The sequence below is a fragment of the Theropithecus gelada genome, chromosome 14 (assembly GCF_003255815.1).
Source record: "Theropithecus gelada isolate Dixy chromosome 14, Tgel_1.0, whole genome shotgun sequence".
NCBI lineage: Eukaryota > Metazoa > Chordata > Mammalia > Primates > Cercopithecidae > Theropithecus > Theropithecus gelada.
In genome coordinates, this window is record NC_037682.1 from 56,825,126 (window position 1) to 56,849,313 (window position 24,188).

The 24,188-nt window shown below is 51.5% G+C and overlaps 1 protein-coding gene across 2 annotated transcripts in view; it reads left to right on the top strand.

Annotated features, from left to right (window-relative positions):
• Positions 1–24,188, top strand: part of ST5 (suppression of tumorigenicity 5) — a 117,851-nt gene that overhangs the window by 82,739 nt on the left and 10,924 nt on the right. For both annotated transcript variants that reach the window (XM_025355978.1, XM_025355977.1), the window contains exons 4-13: positions 2,477–2,613; positions 10,815–10,966; positions 12,821–13,036; positions 13,925–14,021; positions 14,433–14,477; positions 15,771–15,955; positions 17,267–17,376; positions 17,589–17,658; positions 20,592–20,669; positions 21,222–21,362. In XM_025355978.1, the coding sequence (XP_025211763.1) occupies positions 2,477–2,613; positions 10,815–10,966; positions 12,821–13,036; positions 13,925–14,021; positions 14,433–14,477; positions 15,771–15,955; positions 17,267–17,376; positions 17,589–17,658; positions 20,592–20,669; positions 21,222–21,362 (1,231 nt within the window). The remainder of the gene's footprint in view (positions 1–2,476; positions 2,614–10,814; positions 10,967–12,820; positions 13,037–13,924; positions 14,022–14,432; positions 14,478–15,770; positions 15,956–17,266; positions 17,377–17,588; positions 17,659–20,591; positions 20,670–21,221; positions 21,363–24,188) is intronic.

Here is a 24,188-nt window from a genome sequence, read left to right on the forward strand (position 1 = left end):
AGTTAGATGGGGGAGAGAAGGGAGGCTCCTCATAGAGGGAGTTGCTGAGCTAAATTTAGAGGAGCCAAAAGCAGTTGACTAAGTGACCAAAGGGAGTGGGGGGAGAATTCATCAGCCTGAAGATTTTACACATATTCCACCCCACACTGCATTTATATATAATATATACACACATATACCGTATATGGAGGAGTCCCTTCGTGTGAGAATTAACTTAGCAAACTTAAATCTGTGCTCTTGGAAAAAGAGAAACAGTTCCAGAAGTGCAGTCTGTTCTGTATGCCGTTTCACATGGTGAACATGTTCCATGAGGAGTGGAGATGGTAAGTTTGTGTCTGTTATACCAAGTGTGATTCTTACATTTAATAGACTTTTTTATTTAAAAAAAAAAATGCAGTCCAGGTGAGGTGGCTCACACCTGTAATCCCAGCACTTTGGGAGGCTAAAATGGGAGGATCATTTAAGACCAGGAGTTTGAGACAGCCTGGGCAACATAATGAGACCCCCATCTCTACAAAAAAATTTAAAAATTAGCTGGAGTGTTGGCATGTGCCAGTAGTCCCAGCTACTTGGGAGGCTGAGGAGGGAGGATAGCTTGAGCCTAGGAGGTTGAGGATACAGTGGGTATGATCACACCACTGCACTCTAGCCTGGGCAACAGCACAAGACCTTATCTCTCAAAAAAAAGTGTGTGTGTGTGTGTGTGTGTGTGTGTGTGTAAAATATAAGCCAAGTGTTTCTTCTGGCATTCAGCCCCCCGCCAAAAAAAAAAATTCCTGGGGAGAAACTATTAGTTTTAATGAGAGATGGCATGTTGGTCCTCAGTATGACACCTTCCTGGGGGATTTTCAAGGATAATTTGACTGAACATGATTTGTGTCTTATTTACTGACTTGAGGGCTACCTGTATACGATACTGAGTCTACTGTATATACCAAAGAAAACTTGCTCTCACACTAACTCTGGTCCTGGGCCAACATTTGCAAACCACTGTGCTCAGCCATTGGATGTTTATCTAGTTAAGAATCTGGGCCAAAGACAGAAATTTGGGAGTCATCAAGATAGAGATGGTAGATATGGCAATGGCCCATGGATATTTGGTCCCTAGAAAGTGCAGAGTGAGAAAGAGTTTTTAAGACAGAACTCTGAGAGACCCGGACACTTAAAAAGCAAATGGAAAAGGAGAACCCCTCATAAGAGCCTGAAAAGTAGTGGCCAGGAGTTGAAAAGAAAAGTTGAAAGCCAGGAGGGAATGTGTCATAGAGGCACAGGGAGGAGATGCCAATATAAAGAGTGTTCGGTTGTGTTGAGTGCTTGGGGCAGGGCAGGGACAGGCAAGCTAAGAACAAGCTGTAGCCTTCAGGACACTTTTAGCCCTTTCCCTGCACGGTAGGACTCTCAGGAGAAGCTGTTAGGAAACAAGAGAAAAAGGCCTCTATTGGCTGAAAGGTCTGATGGTGCCCGAAAGAAGAGGAGGTGTTCATGGGTGGGAGGAGGGATCCAGTTAGTGCCTTGCCTTCTCTCCCTCCCCAGGAGCCTGTGGGGACTTGCCTTGGAGAGGGAGAAGATGCAGTTGGGGTCTCAGATGAGGGATGTACCTCTCAGATGAAGGAGAGGAGCAGAGAGTGCTGTAGGCTCAGGGAGTCTTAGGAGACAGCAAGCTGTGGTCTTGAAATTGTACAGTAGAGAGGAAGGTTGTCCAAGGGATGGAAAGGAGCAAACTACTAGCTGAAGGGAAGCTGGTCTTGGAAGCAGCTTCTGACTGCAAATTGTCCTCCCAGCTCCACCTTGGCAGTGGTCTTATTTGTTTTAAGGGCTCAGCCCTTCCTGCTTCAACAAACCACCCAGCAACGACTGCTTTTCCAACCCCCTGACAGCCCTGAGTGGGACCCTCCCAGTGTTGAGCCTTCCTACCTGCTTAGTGCAATGGCAGGAGTCCCTGGCTAGGATGCAGATGAGGATGTGAGACCCCAGAGGCAGACCAGGCACTCGATTCTAGTGTAATCACAGACACTTCTCAAGGAGGATATTCTCTAGGGCTTGAGGCCAAAATTAATAGTTAACAGCTCAGGCCCTGGAGTGAGACATCGTCTGGGAGAATCATGCCTCTGTCACTTCCATCTCCTCTTTCACAAGATGTCACAATACTGGTGGCACTGTTGTGAAGATTAATGAGATAACACATGTAAAGGTGCATTTGATGCAGCACCTGGAACAGCATACTTTTAAGCTGGGGTAGTTGTTGTTACCTAATATCAGTATTATTCGGGAAAGGCACATTGCAGGCACCCAGGCTGGGGCCTTTCAGACCATCTGTCTCTTAATTTGGATGGTAAGTTTGGACCTACCTTGATGTTCTTTCAGAAGCTGGCTTTATGAGGAGGGCCTATGGTCTTTGCTGTTGCCATGGACATTCCCCAGCAAGGCAGCAGAGATCTGATTCAGCAGGAATGACTCTTGCTCTTGTTATCCACAGAAAATCCTTTGAGTTTGAGGATGCATCCAGTCTCCAGTCCCTGTACCCCTCTTCTCCCACTGAGAATGGTACTGAGAACCAACCCAAGTTTGGATCCAAAAGCACTTTAGAAGAAAATGCCTATGAAGATATTGTGGGTAAGCAATGGCAGAGGTGGCGGCTGGGTCATCTCAGGGGCTACAGAAGAACAGGGACAGGAGGAAACACCTAGATTGACTTCCTTCACTGTGGGCAGGCATGGTCCCACCTTCTGGAACTCCTCCTGGAAATGGGACATCGGGCGAAGCACCTTAGCAAAGACAGAGCAGCTTTGTGATTAAAAGCCTGGCTCTTGAATGAACTGAAATCCAAAGGACCTTTGGAGACACGAGAAGGAGAAAACGACATTATTCCTTTCCTTTATTTTTGGAAGGCTTTGAAGTCCAACAGACCCTCTTCCTTAGCTGTGTGTCCTTAAGGCAAATCACTTAACTTTTGTGAAGACTCTGTTTTTCTCTTATAAAATGATGATGTGACTATATTAACAACAACAGTAATAGTAATAACATTTTGAGCCGGGCATGGTGGCTCATGCCTGTAATCCCAGCACTTTGGAGGCTGAGGTTGGTGGATCACCTAAGGTCGGGAGTTTGAGACCAGCCTCCGTCTCCACTAAAAATACAAAAAATTAGCTGAGCATGGTGGCGGGCGCCTGTAATCCCAGCTACTAGGGAGGCTAAGGCAGGAGAATCGCTTGAACCCAGGAGACGGAGGTTGCAGGGAGCTGAGATCACGCCATTGCACTCCAGCCTGGGCAACATGAGCGAAACTCCGTCTCAAAAAAAAAAAAAAAAAAAAGTAATAATACTTCATAAGGTTGTTGTTAGAATTAAATAAGACTGAGTGTCTGGTGCAGGCCTGCTACCTGGTCAGAGATGGCCATCTTCTTTCTGTGTTCTTATGTGGTGGAAGGGGCAGAGGGAGTTCTCTGGGGTCTCTTTTAAAAGGGCCCTAATTGGTGAAGGCCCTGCACACGTGACCTAATCACCTCCCAGAGGCCTCACCTACAAATGCCAGCACATTGGAGATTAGGTTTCAATATAGGAATTTTGGGGAACACAAACATTCAGTCTGTTGTACAAGCTAAGAAGTTTCATTGCCCTAGTTTCATGGGTGCTGGCAGAAGACATGAGACCCCTGGGTCACAAAGGACTTTATTACTCATGGCATAGCAGGCAGCATGAGCTTCGTGTTCACAGGGGTTTCCCCTTGTGCGTAAGTCCCATGGGGCGGTGTGGAGAAGGCCCAGGTGGAAGCTGCAGACACTGCAGGTCCATGTCCCAGCTGGGGAGCCCAAGCGTAGGAAACCCCAGTCTTTTCAGAGACTGCTGGCAAACCTGCCTAACCTTGGTCCTTGGAGAAAACATTACCTTTATCATTCTGGTCAGGAAACAAATCTGCCTCTACCCTGAAGGGAGATACTATCTCTGTCTTCCAAGGCTGTTTGCTGTATAAATACCCTTTAAAATATAGTCTGGAACGGTCAGTTCTTCTTGTTCAGAAGAAGGGCAGAAATGCAAGACTGCATTGAGATTTGTCTTCCAACAGGTGGGAAGACATGGTATTGGCAAACTTGTGTTCACGGATCAGACGAAAGATAGATGCTCTAGCCTGGGTTGCATTTGTTTTGTTTTTGTTTGTTTGTTTGGCGTTCATTTCAATTCTGTTAGCATCCTCTTCAGTAAGGGGCTTTGATTCTGCTCAGGTGAAGTGTGGGGTCAGTGTTGGTTAGTGGGGAGGAGAGAGGCTGTGTTGCCTGCCGGCTCCCTCTCTGGGCCCCTGTCTTGCCTCTGTCTTAGGCCCTGAATCTGAAGAATGTGCTGTTAGTTAATACGTGAGAGAGAGAAGTGGCCCGGGGTAGAGAGAACCCTCCAGATTCTCAGAAGCCTGGAATCTTTTTTTTTTTTTTTTGAGATGAAGTCTTACTCTGTCGCCTAGGCTGGAGTGCAGTGGCGCAATCTCAGCTCACTGCAAGCTCCGCCTCCCGGGTTCACGCCATTCTCTTACCTCAGCCTCCCCAGCAGCTGGGACTACAGGCGCCCGCCACCTCGCCCGGCTAGTTTTTCGTATTTTTTAGTAGAGACGGGGTTTCACCGTGTTAGCCAGGATGGTCTCGATCTCCCGACCTCGTGATCCACCCGCCTCGGGCTCCCAAAGTGCTGGGATTACAGGCGTGAGCCACCGCGCCCGGCTGGCTCAGAAGCCTGGAGTCTTATGAAGAGAGGGCCATCTGTTCCCTCATTTGATCTGAGCCATCGGTTTCATAGCTGTTTCCTCGCCACTTGCTGGGCCAGCGTTTCTGGGGAGACAGCAGCCATGCCGGGACCCGCAGGGACACTGCTTTCCCAGGAACAGAGTGTATAGTATGTAGTCACGCAAAACTGGGTCACAGCTGGAAGACTGTAGGAGTGAGGTCCCTAGAACAGCAAAAGAGTTTGGGGAGGGAGGCCCTTTCCCTTATCCCTGGGGAAAAGACAGCTTTGTACCCACAGGCGACCCAGAGCAGAGGTCAAGAGCTAGGGGATCAGAACCAAAGATCCAGAAGCCAGGTGGGCAGTTAAGGAAGATGCCCCAACTCCAGCCCATACCCCAGTTCTACTCAGCCACCCAAGAGGCAGCCAGTGCTGCTCCTGTATTTCTCACCTCCTTGTGCAATACCAACATCCTGGAGTGGAAGAAAGTCCTCCCGAATGAATGAGTAGGCAGAGGCCTAGACACACTTGCCCTCCTCTTTCCCTTCTCTCAAACCTGACCTAAGAAGGCCTGGGGAACAGCTCTGTTGGCCAGCTGAGTTCTTCCAAAATTCTGCCCCCCAAACATTGCCCCAAAAAATCCTGAACAGAGCCCTGGATGGTGGAAATTTGGACAGAGAGAAATGGTTGAAGCTGTCCCTTTCTCGAATTATTTCAGTTCAGATGATCCAAGAACGTATCCCACAGGAAATCCTTCTCAGAGAATAGAGAATGGGAGGACCACAGGCTTGCCAGCACCCAGCATAGTCAAGGGACATCAGAAAACCACAGTCCTCTCTGCTCACAGCAGCAGCCACACTGGGTGCTCCCAGTGTCCTGGGCAGCAAACTGACACAATACAGTTTCTGCCAAACTAGAGTGAATGAGAATGTACCCTGCAACAGGAGGTAGGGAGTGGGTGGGGCAACAGAGTGGCCTCCCCACTCATTAGGGAGGACTCTCTTCCACTCTGGGTGTTGCATGAGGAGTTAAAAAAATATGGGAGCAGCTTGGCTGCTTCTTGGGTGGCTTAGTGCAGCTAGGGGTCAGCGCTGTGTGGGCAAAAGGTAGAGGTAGCTGCTCACCTGGCTTCTGGATCTTTGGAACACCTAAAGGACAAGGAAAGAAGAGAGGGAGAGGATGCGGGAGAAAGGGAGGGGAGCGACCCAAGCACCAGTTTGGGAATACACTACATCGGATGTTTAGGTTTTGCTTTGGCCTCATGGGGTGGTGGGGGTGGTTTCCGGAGTCTGCAGTTAGGACAGTGCCCTGTGCATGTTTTCCTTTTTTATGTCCCCACAGCAGCCCAATCTGAATTTCTGGGACCTGACTAGGGAGGCCAGAGGGAAATACAGAGGAAAATAGTCCCTTTCTGTTAGATTCTGGTGGGTTTCTTTTTCATTCCCTGGGGACAGGCCCGAGAGTTTGGAGCTCCCCACAAGGCTTCAGGGGGTGTCTTATTGCTGAACTCAGAATGGCAGTTTCCCATCTTGCCCCGGACTGATCAGTGGCTTGGACTTCCTGGGAGCCATCTGTCTGGTCTGGGCCCAGCCTGTGCTCTGTGGGGTGAAGGATGACTCTGACCCTGCTGGATCAGGCTCCTGCAGGCATGCAGGGATGGAGCTGTTGGGAGGCAGAGAGCCTAGTGCTCATCTCCATCTTGGGTCCTGGTGATTGGACTGGAGTCCTGTCTGTCAGAGGTGGAGGGCCAGTTGGCCCCAAGACAAACGTGTCCCTCTGTGAGCAGTGGACTGTAATGGGGGTTGTGGGGGGTTTGCTGGCCTCCTGCCTACGCTAGGCATGATTCCTGAGGAGCTGGGGTGGGGTACTCCCAAAATACCGAGGTTTACCCTGCTAACTTGCAGAAAAGGAGTTTGGAAAGAAAGTTACTGCCTTGCTGCTTCCTGGGGCTGCATTTCTCGCCTGTCCCATCTGACATCTGCCCCTGGAAGATGCTGCTATTCTACAAGGCCTTGTTTGCATTCTGAGCCTGACACTTAAAATGCACCCAAGGAAGCAGCTTGTTAAGGAGTTATGTGGAGTGGCCTCGGCGCCTGAGCTGCATTCCTGCAGATTCCCACTCCCATCAGCTAGCCTGGGCTGAGGGAGCGTTTCCAAGAACTTCAGTGGGATGTAAGCTGGGGACCAGGCCAGTCAGCCTGGACTGCAAAAGCCTTTTGAGCCTCCACTGTCTCTGGTTGCTTCCCTTATTTGCCCCCAGGCTGGGAAACAGTAAGGAGCAGAGGACACCCACTGGGATGGAGGTTGCAGTGGGAAACAAAACAGCCAAGAGGTGCAGCCCAGGGAAGGTGCCAGGGCTGTCGAGAAATGGTGTCAAGTCTTGGAGGGTGGGCAACAGCCGGCCCCTTAGAGGCCCCAATCTGATCTGTTGCTGGGGAGCTGGGCTCTTAGCCTGGCCCTTTCTGTCCTGTGTGAGAGAGGGAAAAAGGCTGAGAACCAGGAGAAACAGCTGGTTGGAACCAGAGGAGGTTGGGGAGGGAAGCTGCAGACCCAGGACCCTAGTGATGGGTGTGGTCCAGGAAGCTTAGGACTGTGTTTGGAGAAATTCTCAGTGCCTATGCGCATACACACACCCCTTTCCTAACTGGTTTTACCAGTTAGGTTGGGGTGGGGGAGTGCTGTATGTGTGGTTAAGACCAAAGGAGTTATGGGGAGGAGTGGGAGCAGGGCCCAGAGGGGCTGGATTCTTCCTTTAAGAGGATTAGTGTGACACTTCTGGGCTCTGACAAACCCCTTTTAGAAGAGTGCAAAGCAGAAATTCTTGGTGATGCCTTTGTCCCTTATTTCGTCATCCAAGCTGGGAAAGGTTGAGACCTCTGGCTTCTCCAGCTGGGCTTGATGAGCTGGGGCTGCTGAGGGCCAGGCCTTCAGGGAAGAGGGTCCACCTCTTCATCCCTCTCCAAGGGTTGTGTGGACTGTCCCAAGAAAGCTGTATGGGCAGGAATGCAGGTAGAAATTTGCAATCTGCCGGGCTCCCTGTCTCCCATTCATGCCCCTGCTGAATCTCCCATTCAGCCCTAGCTCCTTTAGCTCTGTCCTCTGTAGGACGTTCTGCGCACCATTTCCCAGCCCACCATCTCCTCCAGCTCTGAGCCATTGCTTTGATATTTATTTGCTCTCAGCTGGTTCAGTTTAGTGGTCCAGGACTCAGGGTCCACTTGTCTCTGTGCGTCTCCATCCCCTGGCCCTCTGTCCACCTAGAGAGATGACTGGGACAATCTATTTGAGACAGCTCCTCCAGGGCAGTCAGGAATGGTCCAGGAAGCTGGGAGTGGCAGATGAGTTAGGGTGGTGAAGGGACCAAGCTGAGGCTGGGGAGGCAGCGTGTGGGCTGGGGCCAGCCGTCTATTTGCTGGAGAACTGATTCGTGGCTTTGTTATATCAGAGAGGATGTTAAACATTGCTGGAGAAGAGAGGCTGGCACAAGGGGCTGGGCAGGAGCAGGTCTTCCTGAAATTGAGTTTCCAGAGACAGGACCTATCTTGAGAACCTGCTGTTGCTGGCTGCTTTCCCCTGGGTTGTCAGTGATGTGTACCAGCCTTGTACATCTATTACTTCCCTGGGCCTCAGTATCCTACACCTTTTTCTTGGAGCTTTGAATTTTGTATCAATATCCAAAGCTCTTACTGTAGTGAAAAGAAGGAAGGAAGGAGGGAGTGAGGTGAAGGAAGAAAGGATGGAAAAAAAGAGGGCTAGTCTTGGGACTCATGTCACACACTCAGAAGCCATTGGAAGTTTAGAAAGCTCTATCTAAAGCAGTGGTTCTCAGTGGGGGGACAGCTTCACTCTTCCCTCCCTCCCTTCCTGCCTCCCTCCCTCTCTCTCCCTCCTTTCTTCCCTCTGTCCTCCCCAGAGAGCATCTGGCAGTGTCTGGAGACATTTTGGGCTGTTATAGCTAAGGAGATGCTAATGTCTCCTGGTGGATAGAAGCCAAGGTTGCCACTAAACATCCTAAAAATGGACAGGACAGTCCACCATAACAAGAATTACTCAACCCCAAATGTCAGTGGCTTGGAGAAACCCCTGGGATTGGGACAACGCTTCCTATAGGTTGGGGATGATAATAAAGGCCCTGGCTGATCATGCAGCCCAAGGATTTGATGAGCTTGGCATCAATGTTCTCCCTGCCCTGATGTGGACAGTGATGCTCTGGTCCTGTTTTAGGGGATCAGGAAGACTGTGTCCTGGCATTCTCCCTGCTTAGTCCCCCCACCCCCTCCTCACTCCTGCAGGACATATGTTGCGGAAGGACCAAGAAGTAGAGAATCCATCCCCAACGCCTCCCTAAGTGCCCCACGGTGGGGTAGGCTGGAGAAAACATGCAGTGGGTGCCAGGTTTGCTATTTGGCTTCTTGCGACAGGGCTGCTGGGCCAACTCCGCTTAGTCAGGGCTCTGGAATGGAGACAAGTCATTTTAATAACATGACTGTGTTACAGGAAAAGGTCTGCTCCATTGCTGGGGACTCTGCTTGGAGTTGGGAATCACTTAATCCATTCCCAAATCCCAGTGACCCATCTTTGACTCATAAGTTTACAGAGATTTATATTACTCCTACTGCAGTCTATTTAGCTGTCACTGAAATCCCTTCTTCACACCTGCCCCCTGACTCTGAAAGAGCATTTCCTAAATTCGTTGTGATTCTGCCTAAGCTGATGCCTCAATGTGGAGGGAGCTCCACTTTGGAATGGACGGATCTGCAAGCATATAGGGGTTGGCTCTTCTCCTGTGCCCTCTCTAGGAAAGCTTCACTCTCGGCAGCCTTTGTTTCTCGTCCTCCAGCTCCTCCTTCTGCCTGCTTCCTGAGGAGTGGGGTCTGAGTTCCTCTGGGGCGTAAGGCACATTCAGACATCTGTAGGACAAGTGTGGGACTCGGTGGTCACCCAGGCTCAATCCTGCTGCTGAGCAGAGGTGCTGGAGTGAGTCCTGCTCTGCAGCAGGAAGATGGGGAAAGGGGTACAGAGAGGGCTGTGTTCTGAGTTCCCCAGGGACCTGTTCACCCCATGGATTCTGCCACCAGGATCAAGCTAGGACTGACCCGGCCCATGTTGTTACTGTATTGTAGAAAAGGTGTATGTTGTAGGGGTCGGGGCAGGAGATACAGCTTGTGGAAAGGAGTGCCACTCAACATCTTAAAGGGCAGGGATTGTGTTTTGGACTTCTCTGAGATTTTCTGGTAATGCCAATACAGTGCCCGCTGCCAGAGATTTTAGAACTAGTCCTGAGAAGCAAGAACTCCCCTCACCCCCATCCTTTGGCCCAGACTCCTTCCAAGCCTTTCATACCTCCCCTGTGTCACAGCAGGAGAGTTTATTCCAAAAGGGGAGTGTTGATGGTTCTCTTTTTGCTGAGATCAGCGGTAGAGGGAATAGACACACTACAGTAGAAGAGTCATTGAACAGATCATTATCGAACACTTCCTCCTTGCTAATCACTGTTCCGTTCCAAGGTTGCCTCAGTGAACAACACAAAACCCTGCCCTAAGAGACTTGTTGAATGGCACTGTAGGTGAGAAGGGGGGCCTGGTGAAGCTCTGCTCTCGACAGTTCTGTGAGTTCCTCCATGCCCACCCTCCAAAGTAGGTCCCCAGGGAGATCCCCTGAGCCTTGGGTGAAGGGACAGCCATGTGACCTGAAAACCCTTCCTACCTTGAACTGTATTCTTTGGGGTGTTTGCAGCAGAGGGAAAGGAGCCAAGGAAAGACTCTTGGTGCTGGCTTTGTCCTCTGGCTGGGCACAGGCAGGGGTGGCTGAGCCAGTCTTGTGCAATCCCTGAATTTATAAAGCAGAGGCCAGGCTGAGCTGGGCTGGGGGTGGGGTGGGGGGGCGGCGGGGGGCGGGGGGGTGGGCTCTGCTGCTGGACTTGGAGCCAGGATCTGTTTGTAGCCTCCCCACTGCAGACGGGCAGCTGCATGACTCATGAGCTGAGGGGCCAGGCAGAAGCCATTCTCTTTGGTTCACAGGAATTCTGCTTGTTTATTTGTGTGTGTGCGAGTTCGTGTGTTTCCTTCTTCCTTTCTCCCCCTTCTCTAACTCTTCCTCCTCTGCAGGAGATCTGCCCAAGGAGAATCCATATGAGGATGTGGACTTAAAGAACCGAAGAGCAGGACGAAAATCCCAGCAACTGTCTGAGAACTCCTTGGACTCTTTGCACAGGATGTGGAGTCCTCAGGACAGGAAGTACAACAGCCCACCCACACAGGTAACTCAGCCCCGACATGGGCCTGTAGGGTTAGCGTGAGGGCCACAGTAGGGGCCTGCCCTTCCAAGGCTTGGGCCCAGCTTCCATTCAGGCTTTTACCCTCACTAGTACTTGATAAAGGAGGTCTCCTCAGCAAAGGGGTCTGCACTCAGGGACATCCACCATATCGAAACCCCTGTGGACAACTGGCACCTGCTCTGAGGGGCATCCTGTCCTATCTTCTTTCCCTTCCTACACAAGCTCTGAGTTGCAAAACTCAGCCAGGAGCCCTTGCAGTCTCCTGTCTGATTATTTATCACCCTGTGGGAAACAGGAAGACAGGGCCTAGTGGGAGTCTTGGCATTCTGCAACTTTGCCAGAAGTCATCTCAGTACTGGCATTAGGGGGCTATTTGTAGGCCCCCAAACCACATTTGGAGAGCCAGACAGATGTCTGTGACACCTGGAGCCACTCCTATGAGAGAGAGTAAGCATGAATCTTTAAGGAATGGATGGGGAGAAGGCAGAATGAGAGGAAAGGTGAAAAGCCAAAGGAAGCTCTTGGACTTCAGCTCCTTCTGTCCTTGTCCAGGATGACTAGAGGCAGGTGGAGAGGCTTTTCTGACCTCCCCAGGTAACTCTAATTATCTTTGCAAATGGAAGGATCTGTATAGCATTGGCCAGATAATATAAAATTGATTTCTTCTGGCTTTGGAATAAGGTGTTTGTTTTTATAAAAGATTTACCCCATAGCTGGGAGTGGTGGCTCACGCATGTAATCCCAGCACTTTGGGAGGCCGAGGTGGGCGGATCATCTGAGGTCAGGAGTTCGAGACCAGCCTGGCCAGTGAAACTGCATCTCTACTAAAAATACAAACATTAGCCGGGCATGGTGGCGCATGCCTGTAGTTCCAGTTGCTTGGGAGGCTGAGGCAGAAGAATTGCTTGAACCCGGGAGGCGGAGGTTGCAGTAAGCCAAGATCACGCCACTGCACTCCTGCCTGGGTGACAGTGAGACTCCATCTCAAAAGAAAAAAGAAAAAAAGATTTACCCTCTAATTAGGGCTCTGTTCAAACAGGCTTCCTCTGAGTTTGCATTGCCAGATTGATTGGGTGAGAACAGGAAATTGGGGGCTGTGGAGGAAGGAGGATTTGCTGAAGAGTGAGGAGAGGCAATTCCAGAACCAGACAGTGGTTGGGTGTCTGTGGGATACTTGCCTCCCCACAGGGTCCACAACAAGGATGGTGCCCTTGGCTGAGAGGTCAGCGCACATGGCGAGAGGCAGAGAGTAGATCAGGGCTGGGAAGAGGGCAGTCAGGGCCTTGTGAATGTGGGAGCCAATTCAGTGTGAGACCTGCCTGGCCCAGCTTTGGTGTTCAGAGCCCAGAGCCCCTGTGTTCTCCATGGGAGCAGTTAGGAGGGCCAGGCTGCAGGATCTCCCAGCCCAGCAGGCTGGCCATTAGATTATGGCCTCTGCTGTCTGAAACCTTTTAGGATTGGCTAAGGGGCAGAGGTCTGGAAAACTGGCTGCATCACCCAGACCCAGTAATCCTTGTCCCAAAGCTCAGGAGGAGCCCCCAAAATTCCCACTTTGCCTTTTTGTTCCATTCAGGTAAGAGCACAGGTGTTTTTAGTCTCTGCTTTCATTTTTTGCTGGCAGTAGTGAAGCTTCCTTTAGGGAAGGCAAGTATCTAATCTAGCCCTGACCTGGCTGATTAGTAGTTAAAGTCTTAAAAGAGATATGGAAATTCCAGGGCAAGATTGTGGGGAGCCAGGGATACCAGCCCTTGGCCTCTGTGTCCCCATCCCAGCCGAGAGGCACCGGCCAAGGCCTCTGTGGCGAGCCCCTCTCACATGTCCTCTCCCCCATGCCAGCTTTCCCTGAAACCCAACAGCCAGTCCCTGCGCAGTGGGAACTGGTCAGAAAGGAAGAGCCACCGGCTGCCACGATTACCCAAGAGGCACAGCCATGACGACATGCTGCTGCTGGCTCAGCTGAGCCTGCCGTCCTCACCCTCCAGCCTCAACGAAGACAGCCTCAGCACCACCAGCGAGCTGCTGTCTAGCCGCCGGGCCCGCCGCATTCCCAAGGTACCCTCCCCAGAGGCAGCCCACTGGGGCTGGGCAGGTGGGCGGGCAGGCAGCCAGCCTTTCTCTCTCCTTCCTAGTTTCCTTCCTTCCCTAATCTGGACTGCTTCCTCGATTCCCTTTGAATAAATTCTGGGTCTGTGCACTGGCCTCTTTTTCATCTGATTAATTATCCTTTCTTATCGATAAAGATGTGTTAACTGATTCTTGGTGCTCAGATGTTAGAGGAAGGAAAGGCTCTCCATTAGTAAGTGTGGTGTATGAATTTTGGGATATCTGCACACATAAGCATTTCCAGGCTTTCAAGGACCTAGGACTCGAACAAGGGTTCTTCCTATAACTCACAGCATTGAAGAGTTTTCAGCAATGATTTTCACACATAGGCAGGCAGGCCCAAATCCCCGGCCCAAAGCAGCAGGATTTAGCCAGATGGTATTTTTAGCCTGCAAACAATGCTTGGGTATATTGGGAATTTAGATTCTTCCTGTCGGGGCCCCAGGTTATGGCCCAGAGGGGAAAGGCTAGAATCCTTGTTCCTGTTATTGCATCTCAGAAGCTCTTTGTCTCAGTTGGTTCAATGACTCTTGGGACCCAGGAGCTACCATCCTGTCTAGTTTGATCACAGTTCCTTCCTCTGGGGAGCTAAGTTTAGTGTCCTTGTGTGGGGGCAGGAGACCACTCCTGGGGGGACTAGGTGTATGGAGAGCTACCAGGCATGGCTGGTGAGTCACCACTTGGGGTCGGTTCTGCAGTTAGACCAGTCCTGGACCCAGCGGGTGCAATGCAGAAATCTTGTACCATTAAGGGCAGGGATGAGCTCCTACTTAGCCTTCTTGGAAGTGGGGCAGCTGGTGTTAAGGTTACCTTACCCACCCTGCTTTTCTCACCCAGCTTGTCCAAAGAATTAACTCCATTTACAATGCCAAGAGAGGAAAGAAGAGATTAAAAAAGTTGTCTATGTCCAGCATTGAAACAGCATCACTGAGAGGTAGGCTTTGGTGCCGGAGCTGGTTCAGGTGTCTGGGGCCCTTGGGCATTAGGAATGGGAGAGGCATCAATTTGCCTGTGGAGGGTAGAGCCCTGCCAGGAAATGGCCACATAGGAGGGAGGAACAGAGAGGGAAGAAAGGTCTGGGATGGGTTCCTTCAGACTTTGGGCTGTGAGGGCCTTAGTAGGGAGGTGGGTGTGGGAATCGGCTTCTGCAAAAGGAAAGGCCAGACTCACTGAGCATTGCAGTCTGTTTCCCATTTCAAATCTTGGCCTCCTGGAGGCAGGATGCCTGACCATGGGCCCAGAGAAGGTAGAGACCATCCCCTGTGAGAAAAGTTGGGGTGGTAGGGGAGCAGAAAACATTGGCTGTGGGGTCCAGCAAGTATGTACTCTGCTGTTCCTTTTCCAGATGAAAACAGTGAGAGCGAGAGCGACTCTGATGACAGGTTCAAAGGTGAGGCACAGCTCCCACGAGCACAGAACCTCTCCCAGCAGGGCTGCAGGGAATCAGCCTTCTCTGCCGATGCATGTGTGGCTCCAGTGTCCCTAACTGGCCTGATGTGGAGAGGCGACAGACAGGCCAGCTACCAGAACAGCAGAGCAGGAGCCACAGGGAAGTCTGTCCTTATAGACATGTGAGCTCAGCCCTGTAAGGTTAAATCCAGATGTCTCTCTTTGCCAAATGTAAGGGTGGAGCCCTGCCCAGACTGTCCCAAGCCATTGTCCATGGGAATTGGGTGCTAGATTTGCCTGGTAAATGTTGTAGATCTCAGCTGGGCACGGTGGGTCACGCCTGTAATCCCAGCACTTTGGGAGGCCGAGGCGGGCAGATCATGAGGTCAGGAGTTCGAGACCAGCCTGGCTAAGATGGTGAAACCCCATCTTTACTAAAAAAAAAATACAAAAATTAGCCAGGCACGGTGGTGGGCATGTGTAATCCCAGCTACTCGGGAGGCTGAGGCAGGAGAATCACTTGAACCTGGGAGGCGGAGGTTGCAGTGAGCTGACTGAGATCAGGCCACTGCACTCTAGCCTGGGAGACAGAGCAAGACTCCGTTTCAAAAAAAAAAAAAAAAGGTTGTAGATCTGGAGGGTGAGAGATGGGTACAGAAGATTACAAGGACCTCTTCTGGCAAGAAATGTGCCTTAGACTGAAGAAACTGTTTCTCTGGAGGCCCTGCAGCCCCATCCCCCATCTCCCCTCTCCCCGGAGAGGAGCCTGAAAAGGTTCTAGAACCTTCACATTCCAGGGTCCTTGGATAAATCTTTGTGCTTTCTCTACTGGGAAACCCTGCCTAGGCCTTCCTGGATGATTATCCTCTCATCCCCAGGCAAATGGCAAGTAGACTTTGGATGTAGGAGCACGGACAAGGCTCAAGTACTGCTAGGGGCCCAGGGATGAAGCCTTTGTGGATGTTCATGTATTCTGGTCCTTTTGGTACAGGGACAGAGTGGGTGCCAAGATGCATCCCTGGGTTTGCCTGGCCTCGGCAGTCCTCCTGCCCCAGCTCAATCTCCGGACGCTCCAGGAGGACCAGGCCCGCAGCCTCCTGTGTCAGGGCAGAGTCTTTGTGCAGGGGTCAGCACCTTGTGCCTGCCAGTCCTCCCGCACTGCAAACTGGGGATGGTATCAGACTAGGCTTATGCCCTTAAAAGTGCTCCACAGCGATGGAGCCCTGAGCCAGGGGTAGAGGAGCTAACATAAGGCCTGTGAGGGTCCATTCCCTGATGTGCAACATGCCTCCAGCCCACACACAGCGCCTGGTCCACATCCAGTCGATGCTGAAGCGCGCGCCCAGCTATCGCACGCTGGAGCTGGAGCTGCTGGAGTGGCAGGAGCGGGAGCTTTTCGAGTACTTTGTGGTGGTGTCCCTCAAGAAGAAGCCATCGCGAAACACCTACCTCCCCGAAGTCTCCTACCAGTTTCCCAAGGTGAGGTCCTCTCTCTCCCAACCTTGCCCATATTTCCCCTCTTCCATCCTCTATCCGCCAGGCCTATTTGGGGAAGGAGAGAGATCTTGTTCGTCATACCTCCTCACCGAGCTGCCACAGCCCTGAACCTGCCTCCTCTCAGCCAGGAGGGAAGACAGGGCTGCAGCGGGGGTGGGTTTGGGCCAGTGCTTGTTCAAAGGATGAGGGCTGAGAGAGAACCTCTCAGTGTGCTTAGAATAAAATCCAAAACGATTGAATACCATATAGTTCACCCACTTAATGTATACAGTTCAGTGTTCGGGTGTATTCACAGAATTGTGCAATCACCACTTACCAATTTTAGAACATTTTTATCAGCCCAAAGAGAAACTCTGCACCCACTAGCTGTCACTCCACACTTCTCCCACTAGCCTGTCTCTCACTCTGCCTTCCCTGCTTGTTGCCAGCCAGCCTGGCCTCCCTCTTCTTCCTCTCACACTCAACCCCTCTCTCTCTGCCATTGCCTCTGCCAGGAATGTGCTTTCTCCAGCTCTTCACATGGCTGCTGGTTCCTTCTCATTTCTCAGGCTCTGCTCAAGTAGGACCTCTTTCAGGAGGTCTGTCCAGACGCCTGCATGGAGCCCCTCCCCTACCCAGCTTGCTCTGTTACATCACCCTGCTTATTATTTATTTATTTATTTGAGACAGAGTTTCACTCTTGTTGCGCAGGCTGGAGTGCAATGGCGCGATCTCGGCTCACTGCAGCCTCTGCCTCCTGGGTTCAAGCGATTCTCCTGCCTCAGCCTCCCAAGTAGCTGGGATTACAGGCATGCGCCACCACTCCTGGCTAATTTTGTATTTTTAGTAGCGACGGGGTTTCTCCATGTTGGTCAGGCTGGTCTCGAACTCTCAACCTCAGGTGATCCGCCCGTCTCGACCTCCCAAAGTGCTGGGATAACAGGCATGAACCACCACGCCTGGCCACCCTGCTTATTTTTTTTTAAGCCCCACTCTGAGATGTTGTGGTTGAGCAGCTCACTCTGCTGACCAGAATGTGCAGGGTCGGGACCTTGTCCCCTTTGTTTTCCGTCGAGAGCCAAGAGCCCTGGCGCACAGCACTGTGTCAGATGCCATACAGAAAGCACTCCGCTGGCATTTATTGAATGAATGAATGATAACTCAGGGCTCTGTAAGAATTCGGAGTGGGACAACGGTTGCTGAGATCATGCCCACTGGTCAGTGGCATCTAGGGTCCTCGGGAGGAGGGGTTTCTCAGCCACCACCACCTGCCCTCAGGTTCCGTGTCATCTCCTGGTTCCTTCTTCCCTGCAGCTGGACCGACCCACCAAGCAGATGCGAGAGGCAGAGGAAAGGCTCAAAGCCATTCCCCAGTTTTGCTTCCCTGATGCCAAGGACTGGCTCCCTGTGTCAGAGTATAGCAGGTGAGGCCTGGCCTGACCGGAGGGAGGAAGGGGCATAGCCTTCTTTACCCCCATAGCAGTGGGCACCTGAGTGGGGCCTGCTCTAGTCTCATCCTCCTCTCCTACAGCAACCTGGCCCTTCACCCAACCCTGAAGATGACGGTCCCTATTCTTGGGGGCTGTTTCCTAGGTCCTCTCACACCTCCCTGACGCCAGACCTCTCTTTGTTCCAGTGAGACCTTTTCTTTCATGCTGACTGGGGAAGACGGCAGCAGACGCTTTGGCTACTGCAGGCGCTTACTGGTGAGTGAGGCCATTTGGTCCTCGGGCTGGCAGGCAGGGGCTAGGTCAGGGTGTGTGTGTTTGTGTGTGTGTGTGCCCTTCTGCAACTTTAGCTTGTATGAAATCCTATGTTCTGCTCCCTGAGGCCACCCCCAACCCCCTGCCAACACACACATTTTCACAGGTGAGGCCACCCTGGGAGAGTAGGGCTCAGAGTGGTGCTTCTGAGGGGGCCTTAGGATCGGAGATTATCTGGAATAAGGGGAGGGAGTGGGTTTTTGTGTCTTTTTAGTTTTTCTCTACTTTTTCTTCATTTCCCTTGGGATCGTGGGCTCTGATTGCTGGTCTCTGGTTGCAGGATCGAATCACCCCCAGCAGTATGTATATATGCATCAGATTAGGTGAGGGACAACCTTCCTCACCTCCATACCTGGCCAGGCTGTAGTGGGGAGGAGGCCTGTCTGTGGTGTGGTAGGGCTGGAGATTGGGAAGGGACAGTGACATATCTTCTCTGGGAATCTGAGAGAGATACCTTGAATCTAGGGGGAAGGGATTGGGTTTTGAAAATGTTAGCCATTTTGTAAAGAGAAGTCCTTCACCATCTCCATTCCCATTAGTCCTGGGAAATAGATTAGGGTAGAGGCCCAGAGCCTGGCCCCTGCTGCACTCCTTGCTTGGAGCACTGGGTTGTTGACAATGTTTTGGGGTTTCCAGGCCTTAGCAAGAGAAAGCCTCCCCAGATACCAGTCTAGGAGTAGATGAAGGGGGCAGGAGCCCTGAAGGAAGGATTTGGGGCCAGTCATTCATTCATTCAGAAACACTTATCATCCCTTATCAGAAGCCCTGACCTATTGAGAGTCAGGCATGTGCTAAAGGCATATAAAGATGAGTTTAACATGGATCTTCTCTCGAGGAACTTTAGATGGCCTGTTACAGGAGATTGGACTTTCAGCACAGGAGAGAAAGGCCAAGGGAATAGACATTGTTTAGAACCTGTCACATTCCAAGCTAGATGCTTCAAGTATGTCTTTTTAAAAAAATGATCACAATAGCCCATTATTATCCCTGATCCATAGATTGGGAAGTCAAAACTCAGAGGTAGAATGACTTGCCCAAGGTCACACAGAACCAGAAGGGAAGTCGTTTGTCACCAATCTGGTACTCTTGGATCACCCCCAGAGGATGGATGGGGAGAGGGGGTGTTGGGAGGTAGAGTGCCCAGGGAGGGGTGAAGGGCATATGCACAGGAGCAATGCCAGGTGGTCAGCCAGGCAGAGGCCAGCAAGCTTCTGGCCGCCTGGGCCTCCTGGGCTTGGAAGGAGTGTTGCGAAGGCTGCCTTTGCTGGAACATAGATGCAGCAGAGCTGCTCCTTTGCAGTGGGGCTGCTGCCCCCAGGGAAGAGCGTGTTTGTCCTGGCGTGCTCAGAGAGGGCCTGGGCTGGGTCCCTGCCAAGGGGGCTGGCACTAGCTCGGCATTCCTGCAGATTGGACACAATGATTCTAACCCAAATCCCACATACTTGATTTAATCACTTGGGGCTTTAGGGGAGGCGGGGGAGAGGGAAAGAGACAGGAGTGAGTTTCAGGCCTAATATGGACAAAAACAGATTCTGCCTTCTCTAGATCTGTGACGTGTGGCCAGCAGGTTTGGAGACTGAAATAGCCCCATCTGCATTTGCTTAGCAGCCTGCATGAGGGGCCAGCACCTGCTGCTCTGCTCCCTCCCGACTCGGACTTGCCAGGCCCTCCAGGCCTCTGAGCCCTGCTGGAGAAGGCACTGAAGCCTGCATGGGGGCTCTGGGCCTGGGAGCTCTCAGTGCCTGTCTCCCCTTCAGCTACCCACCATTTTTTTTTTTTTTTTTTGAGACGGAGTTTCACTCTTGTTGCCCAGGCTGGAAGTACAATGGCGTGATCTCAGCTTACCGCAACCTCCACCTCCCGGGATCAAGCAATTCTCCTGCTTTAGCCTCCTAAGTAGCTGGGATTACAGGGATACGCCACCACGCCCGGCTAATTTCGTATTTTTAGTGGAGATGGGATTTCTCCATGTTGGTCAGGCTGGTCTCGAACTCCCAATCTCAGGTGATCCACCTGCCTCGGCCTCCCAAAGTGCTGGAATTACAGGCGTGAACCACCACGCCCAGCCATGCCCACCTTTTAAGTCCTGTTCTTCTTTGTGCTCCTTTACTCCATAGCAAACCTCTACCAATTGTCTTTGTTTCCTTTCCTTCCTGTCAGAAAGCAGCAGGCTTAGGGGTAAGACAGCCAAACAGGGCCAAAGCAAACTCCTGGCTCCACAGCTTCTAGATAGGTGGTCTTAGGCAATGGCTTAATCTTTTTGAACTCAGTTGCCTCATCTATGAAGGGGATAATAATCCCCGTCTCACAAATCTCTTGTAGAGTTCCAAGTCAGGTATAGCAAATGTTCAATAAATCGTAGCTCCCATCTCTTGTTTTCAGTTTGCTCTCTTACAATGGAGGTGGATCAAGAAAGGGGGAAAAGAACCAAAAAAAGAATGTTATGCCGAATATGCCCTATGGGGCTAAAAAGCTACAATGGCTTGCTCCTAAGGATGTACCCTAGTCCTTCCCATCTGCTGGGGTCCCAGCCTCAGGGATATGAATCCACCGATCACCCTGTAGCCTCTGCCAAACTGCTTTGCCCTTTGCCAGCCCCTGTCAGCGTCCTCCTGGGAGGAAGGGCAGAGCCTGTGTGGAGTCTGGCAGGAGCCTGGTACCTGGTGCTGGGAGACCCTGCAGAGCTGAGGCCTATCCTGAGAGTGGTGGCTTTTCCTTCAGGGCCCTGGTTGCAGAGAGGTTTAGAGGAGGCTTAGAGTCTTCCTCCACTAGAAGCGCAGTCCTTACTCCTCAGTTCCCAAGGAAAAGGAGCCAGAAATGGTAATCATGCATTCTCTGTGTCTGTCTCTCTCCTCCTCCTCCTTGTCCTGGCCCAGCCAAGTGGGAAAGGGCCCCGGTTGCCAGAGGTGTACTGTGTCATCAGCCGCCTTGGCTGCTTCGGCTTGTTTTCCAAGGTAAGAGGCTCTGGCAGGCTTTCCTCCCCCTCCCCCAGCTGACAGCTCCCACAGGAGTATCTGCAGCCAGCTTAGATGAGAAAACCACCTGTGAGTGTGAGCAAGCAGGAGACAGAATGCAGGAGCAAGTACCAGTGAGCTCTGTGACGCCCTCCCATTCCCCAGCCTGGCCCTCTACCCAGCCGGCTGGCATTTCCCCAGCTCCTGTGCTGGCAGTGTCTGCCCCTGTCACAGGCCACCCTGGGCCCTGGGCAGAGCCAGAGTCCTTGGGGAAGCAGGAGCGCCCAGGGAGCTGACTCTTGGGTGGTATTTCCTTTGCCCAGCTACTCTGCTCTTGGGGACTGAAGCAAGGCCAGTTAAGGAACAGAGGAATCACTGAGTGCCAAGGAAAACGGGAAGGGTAGAGTGTGCAGATCCTGGCAAGACCGCCTTCCCATCTGCCAGCTTCTGGGCCAGCCTGGTCAGATGCTTGGCTGCCCTCTTCTCTGCCAGGAGGGGGGAAGGGCACTGCCCTGACACCCTTCCTCTTTGGGCTGCTGGCGGTGGGCACAGGTCCTAGATGAGGTGGAGCGCCGGCGTGGGATCTCCGCGGCATTGGTCTATCCTTTCATGAGAAGTCTCATGGAGTCGCCCTTCCCAGCCCCAGGGAAGACCATCAAAGTGAAGACATTCCTGCCAGGTGCTGGCAATGAGGTAAGGATTTCTGCACCCTCTTCTCTTGGGCTACGGGCTGGGGTGGCAGGAGGACCACACTAGCCAAGGTCATAGTCTTTGAGGGGTGCAGAGCACGGCTCCTCCTTGCTCAACCATGTCAGTGTACCCAATCACAAGGGACCACAACAGCGAACAATAGGAATGTACATGTTGCCCAGCCTTCTGCTCCTCCCAGGGGCCTTCCTTGACCCATTTGGACTAAACTGCATTCCATCTGCCTTCCTTTTGTTCATTCATCGAACAGTTACTGAATGTGTGCCATCTCACAGTCAGAGATTGTGCCAGACCTCAGAGCAGAGTCAGAGTTAGAGGGACACCTCTCTGTCCTCATGAAGTTTGTAGTCTAGTGGGAGATACTGATACTATAGTAAACACTTTTACGTATAAATAGATAATTCCTAAATGTGTTACGAGCCAAGTGAAAGCACAGGACCTTATGAGAGTGTGGAACAAGGGTTCTGCTTTAAATTAGGGGCCAGGGAAGGTCTCCTCTGAGAAAATAACACTTGACCAGAGACCTAAGTGGTGAGTGGGGGCAACTAAATGAAGCAGGAGGAGGGAGACGGAAAGAGAAGGATATGAATGGGAGAAGATTATTCCAAGTAGAGGAACCAGCATCTGCAAAGGCAAAAGTTGGGCAAGTGCATGTGCTGGTCAGAGGGTTGACGGGGTAGGGGTAGGGGAGTGGGTTGGCAGGCAAGAACCCAATCACGATGTCCCTGCTAGGCCAAGTTAAGGATTTGTGGATTTTATCTAAAGCAGGGGTATGATAAGATCTGATATATGTTTTCATTTTACTTTTTTGAGACAGGGTCTCACTCTGCCGCCCATATTGTGCAGTGGTGCTGGAGTGCAGTGGTGCTATCATGGCTCACTGCAGCCTCACCCTCCCAGGCTCAAGCAATTCTCCCACTTCAGCCTCCTGAGTAGCTGGGACTACAAGCGTGCACCACCATACCCAGCTGACTTTTGTATTTTCTATAGAGACAGGGTTTAACCATGTTTCCCAGGCTGGTCTTGAACTCCTGGACTCAAGCAGTCCTCCCACCTCTGCCTCCCAAACTGTAGGGACTACAGGCATGAGCCACCTGTGGCCAGCTGATACATGTATTCAAAGCCCACTGTGGCAGCCGTATAGCTAATGGTTGGAGTGAAAACGGGGAGACCAGCAGGGATACTGTTGCGGCACTACAGGCAAGAGATGATGGCAGCTTTGGGTTAAGATGTGGTAGAAGAAGAAGGGAAGTAGATGGATTTTAGAATGAGGACCAGTAGCACTTTGTGTTTGATTGGAAATAGGGCGTAGTTGTCACAGAGACTGTAAGGCTGACTCCCAGTTTTCTGGCTGGAGCCCCAGGGTAGATGATGGAGCCATGTACTGAGATGGGAGCTTGGGAAGGAGAAGCAGATAATGAGGAGGAAGAGTCCAAATGTGTACATGTCAAGTTTGAGATGCCCGTGAGACCCCCAATAGAAGATATGTAGTAGCAAAGAGTGTAAATAGGGAAGAGAAGAGAGCCCAGTATGGAGTCCTCCTCAGTCCTGGGGAACCCCAACATGCAGAGGCCCTGCAGGAGAGGAGCCACAGCCCTGAAGTTTGAGGAGAGGGGAACACCAGGGGAGGGCTTCGGCTGAGGAGCACCTCAAAAAGGAAGCCATGATCTGAAGCAGGTACCACTAAGAGATCAGGATGAGGTGTGGAAGATCTTGACAAGTGCAGGGCCCAGAAGTTGGGCTGGAGTGAGTTGAGAAGTGATGGGGGTGAGGAAGTGGAAACAGCCTGTGTAGACATCTTCTCAAGATTGCATGGCTGTGGAGAAAAATAGGGAAGAGGGCAGCAACTGAAATGTGGAACTAGGGAAGCTTGTTAGGGATGGTTGTTTGTATGCTGTTGGGAATGGCTGCCAGAGGAAGAGGTTCAAGCTACAGGAGGAGGAGGGGCTAACAGAGTGTACTGAGGAGATGTGAGTGTTAGGCTCCATGGAGGGCTTGGCATTTATTAGGAGAGGAGGTTGTGGCTTAGTAGATTTTGGATTCTCATCTGATGGCTTTGATTTTCTCAAAATAGAAAAGGTCAGACCAGGCACAGTGGCTCATGCTTGTAATCCCAGCACATCGGGAGGCTGAGGTGGGGGGATCACTTGAGGTCCGGAGTTTGAGACCAGCCTGGCCAATATGTTGAAACCCCGTCTCTTCCAAAAATACAAAAAAAAAAAAAAAATTGCCAGGTGTGGTGGCGCATGCCTGTAATCCTAGCCACTCGGGAGACTGAGGCAGGAGAATCTCTTGAACCTGGGAGGTGAAGGTTGCAGGGAGCCAAGATCGCGCCACTGCACTCCAGCCTGGGTGACAAAGCGAGACTCCATCTCAAAAAAAACCAAAAAAACCAAATATATATATATATATATATATAGTCATTCTTTGAGAGTAAGAGGTGGATGATGGGTTCTAGGAGAGGGAAGAGTAAATAAATTAGTTGTAGAGAATGGGAGAAGGACTGACCAAAAAAGCATACTTGCTGAGCAGTGGCAACTCCTAGCTTGAGGGCTTTCTCCTCGCCTCTTTTCTCCCCTTCATTTAGAGGAACTTTAGGCTTTGTGGTGGCTGTGGGGCACAGGATAGGTGACCCTTCCCTTATAGCCCAGCATCATGCCTGGGAGCTCTTCGTGGTCTGGCACTGGCCACCTCACTGGGCTCTCATCTTCTGACTTGATACTTACTCTTCCCTCAACCCTACTTCCTTTTGCCTAGAAGACACTTCCCTTCTTTTCTCTTTGGGGAATCAAGTACCTTGTGCTCTGAAAG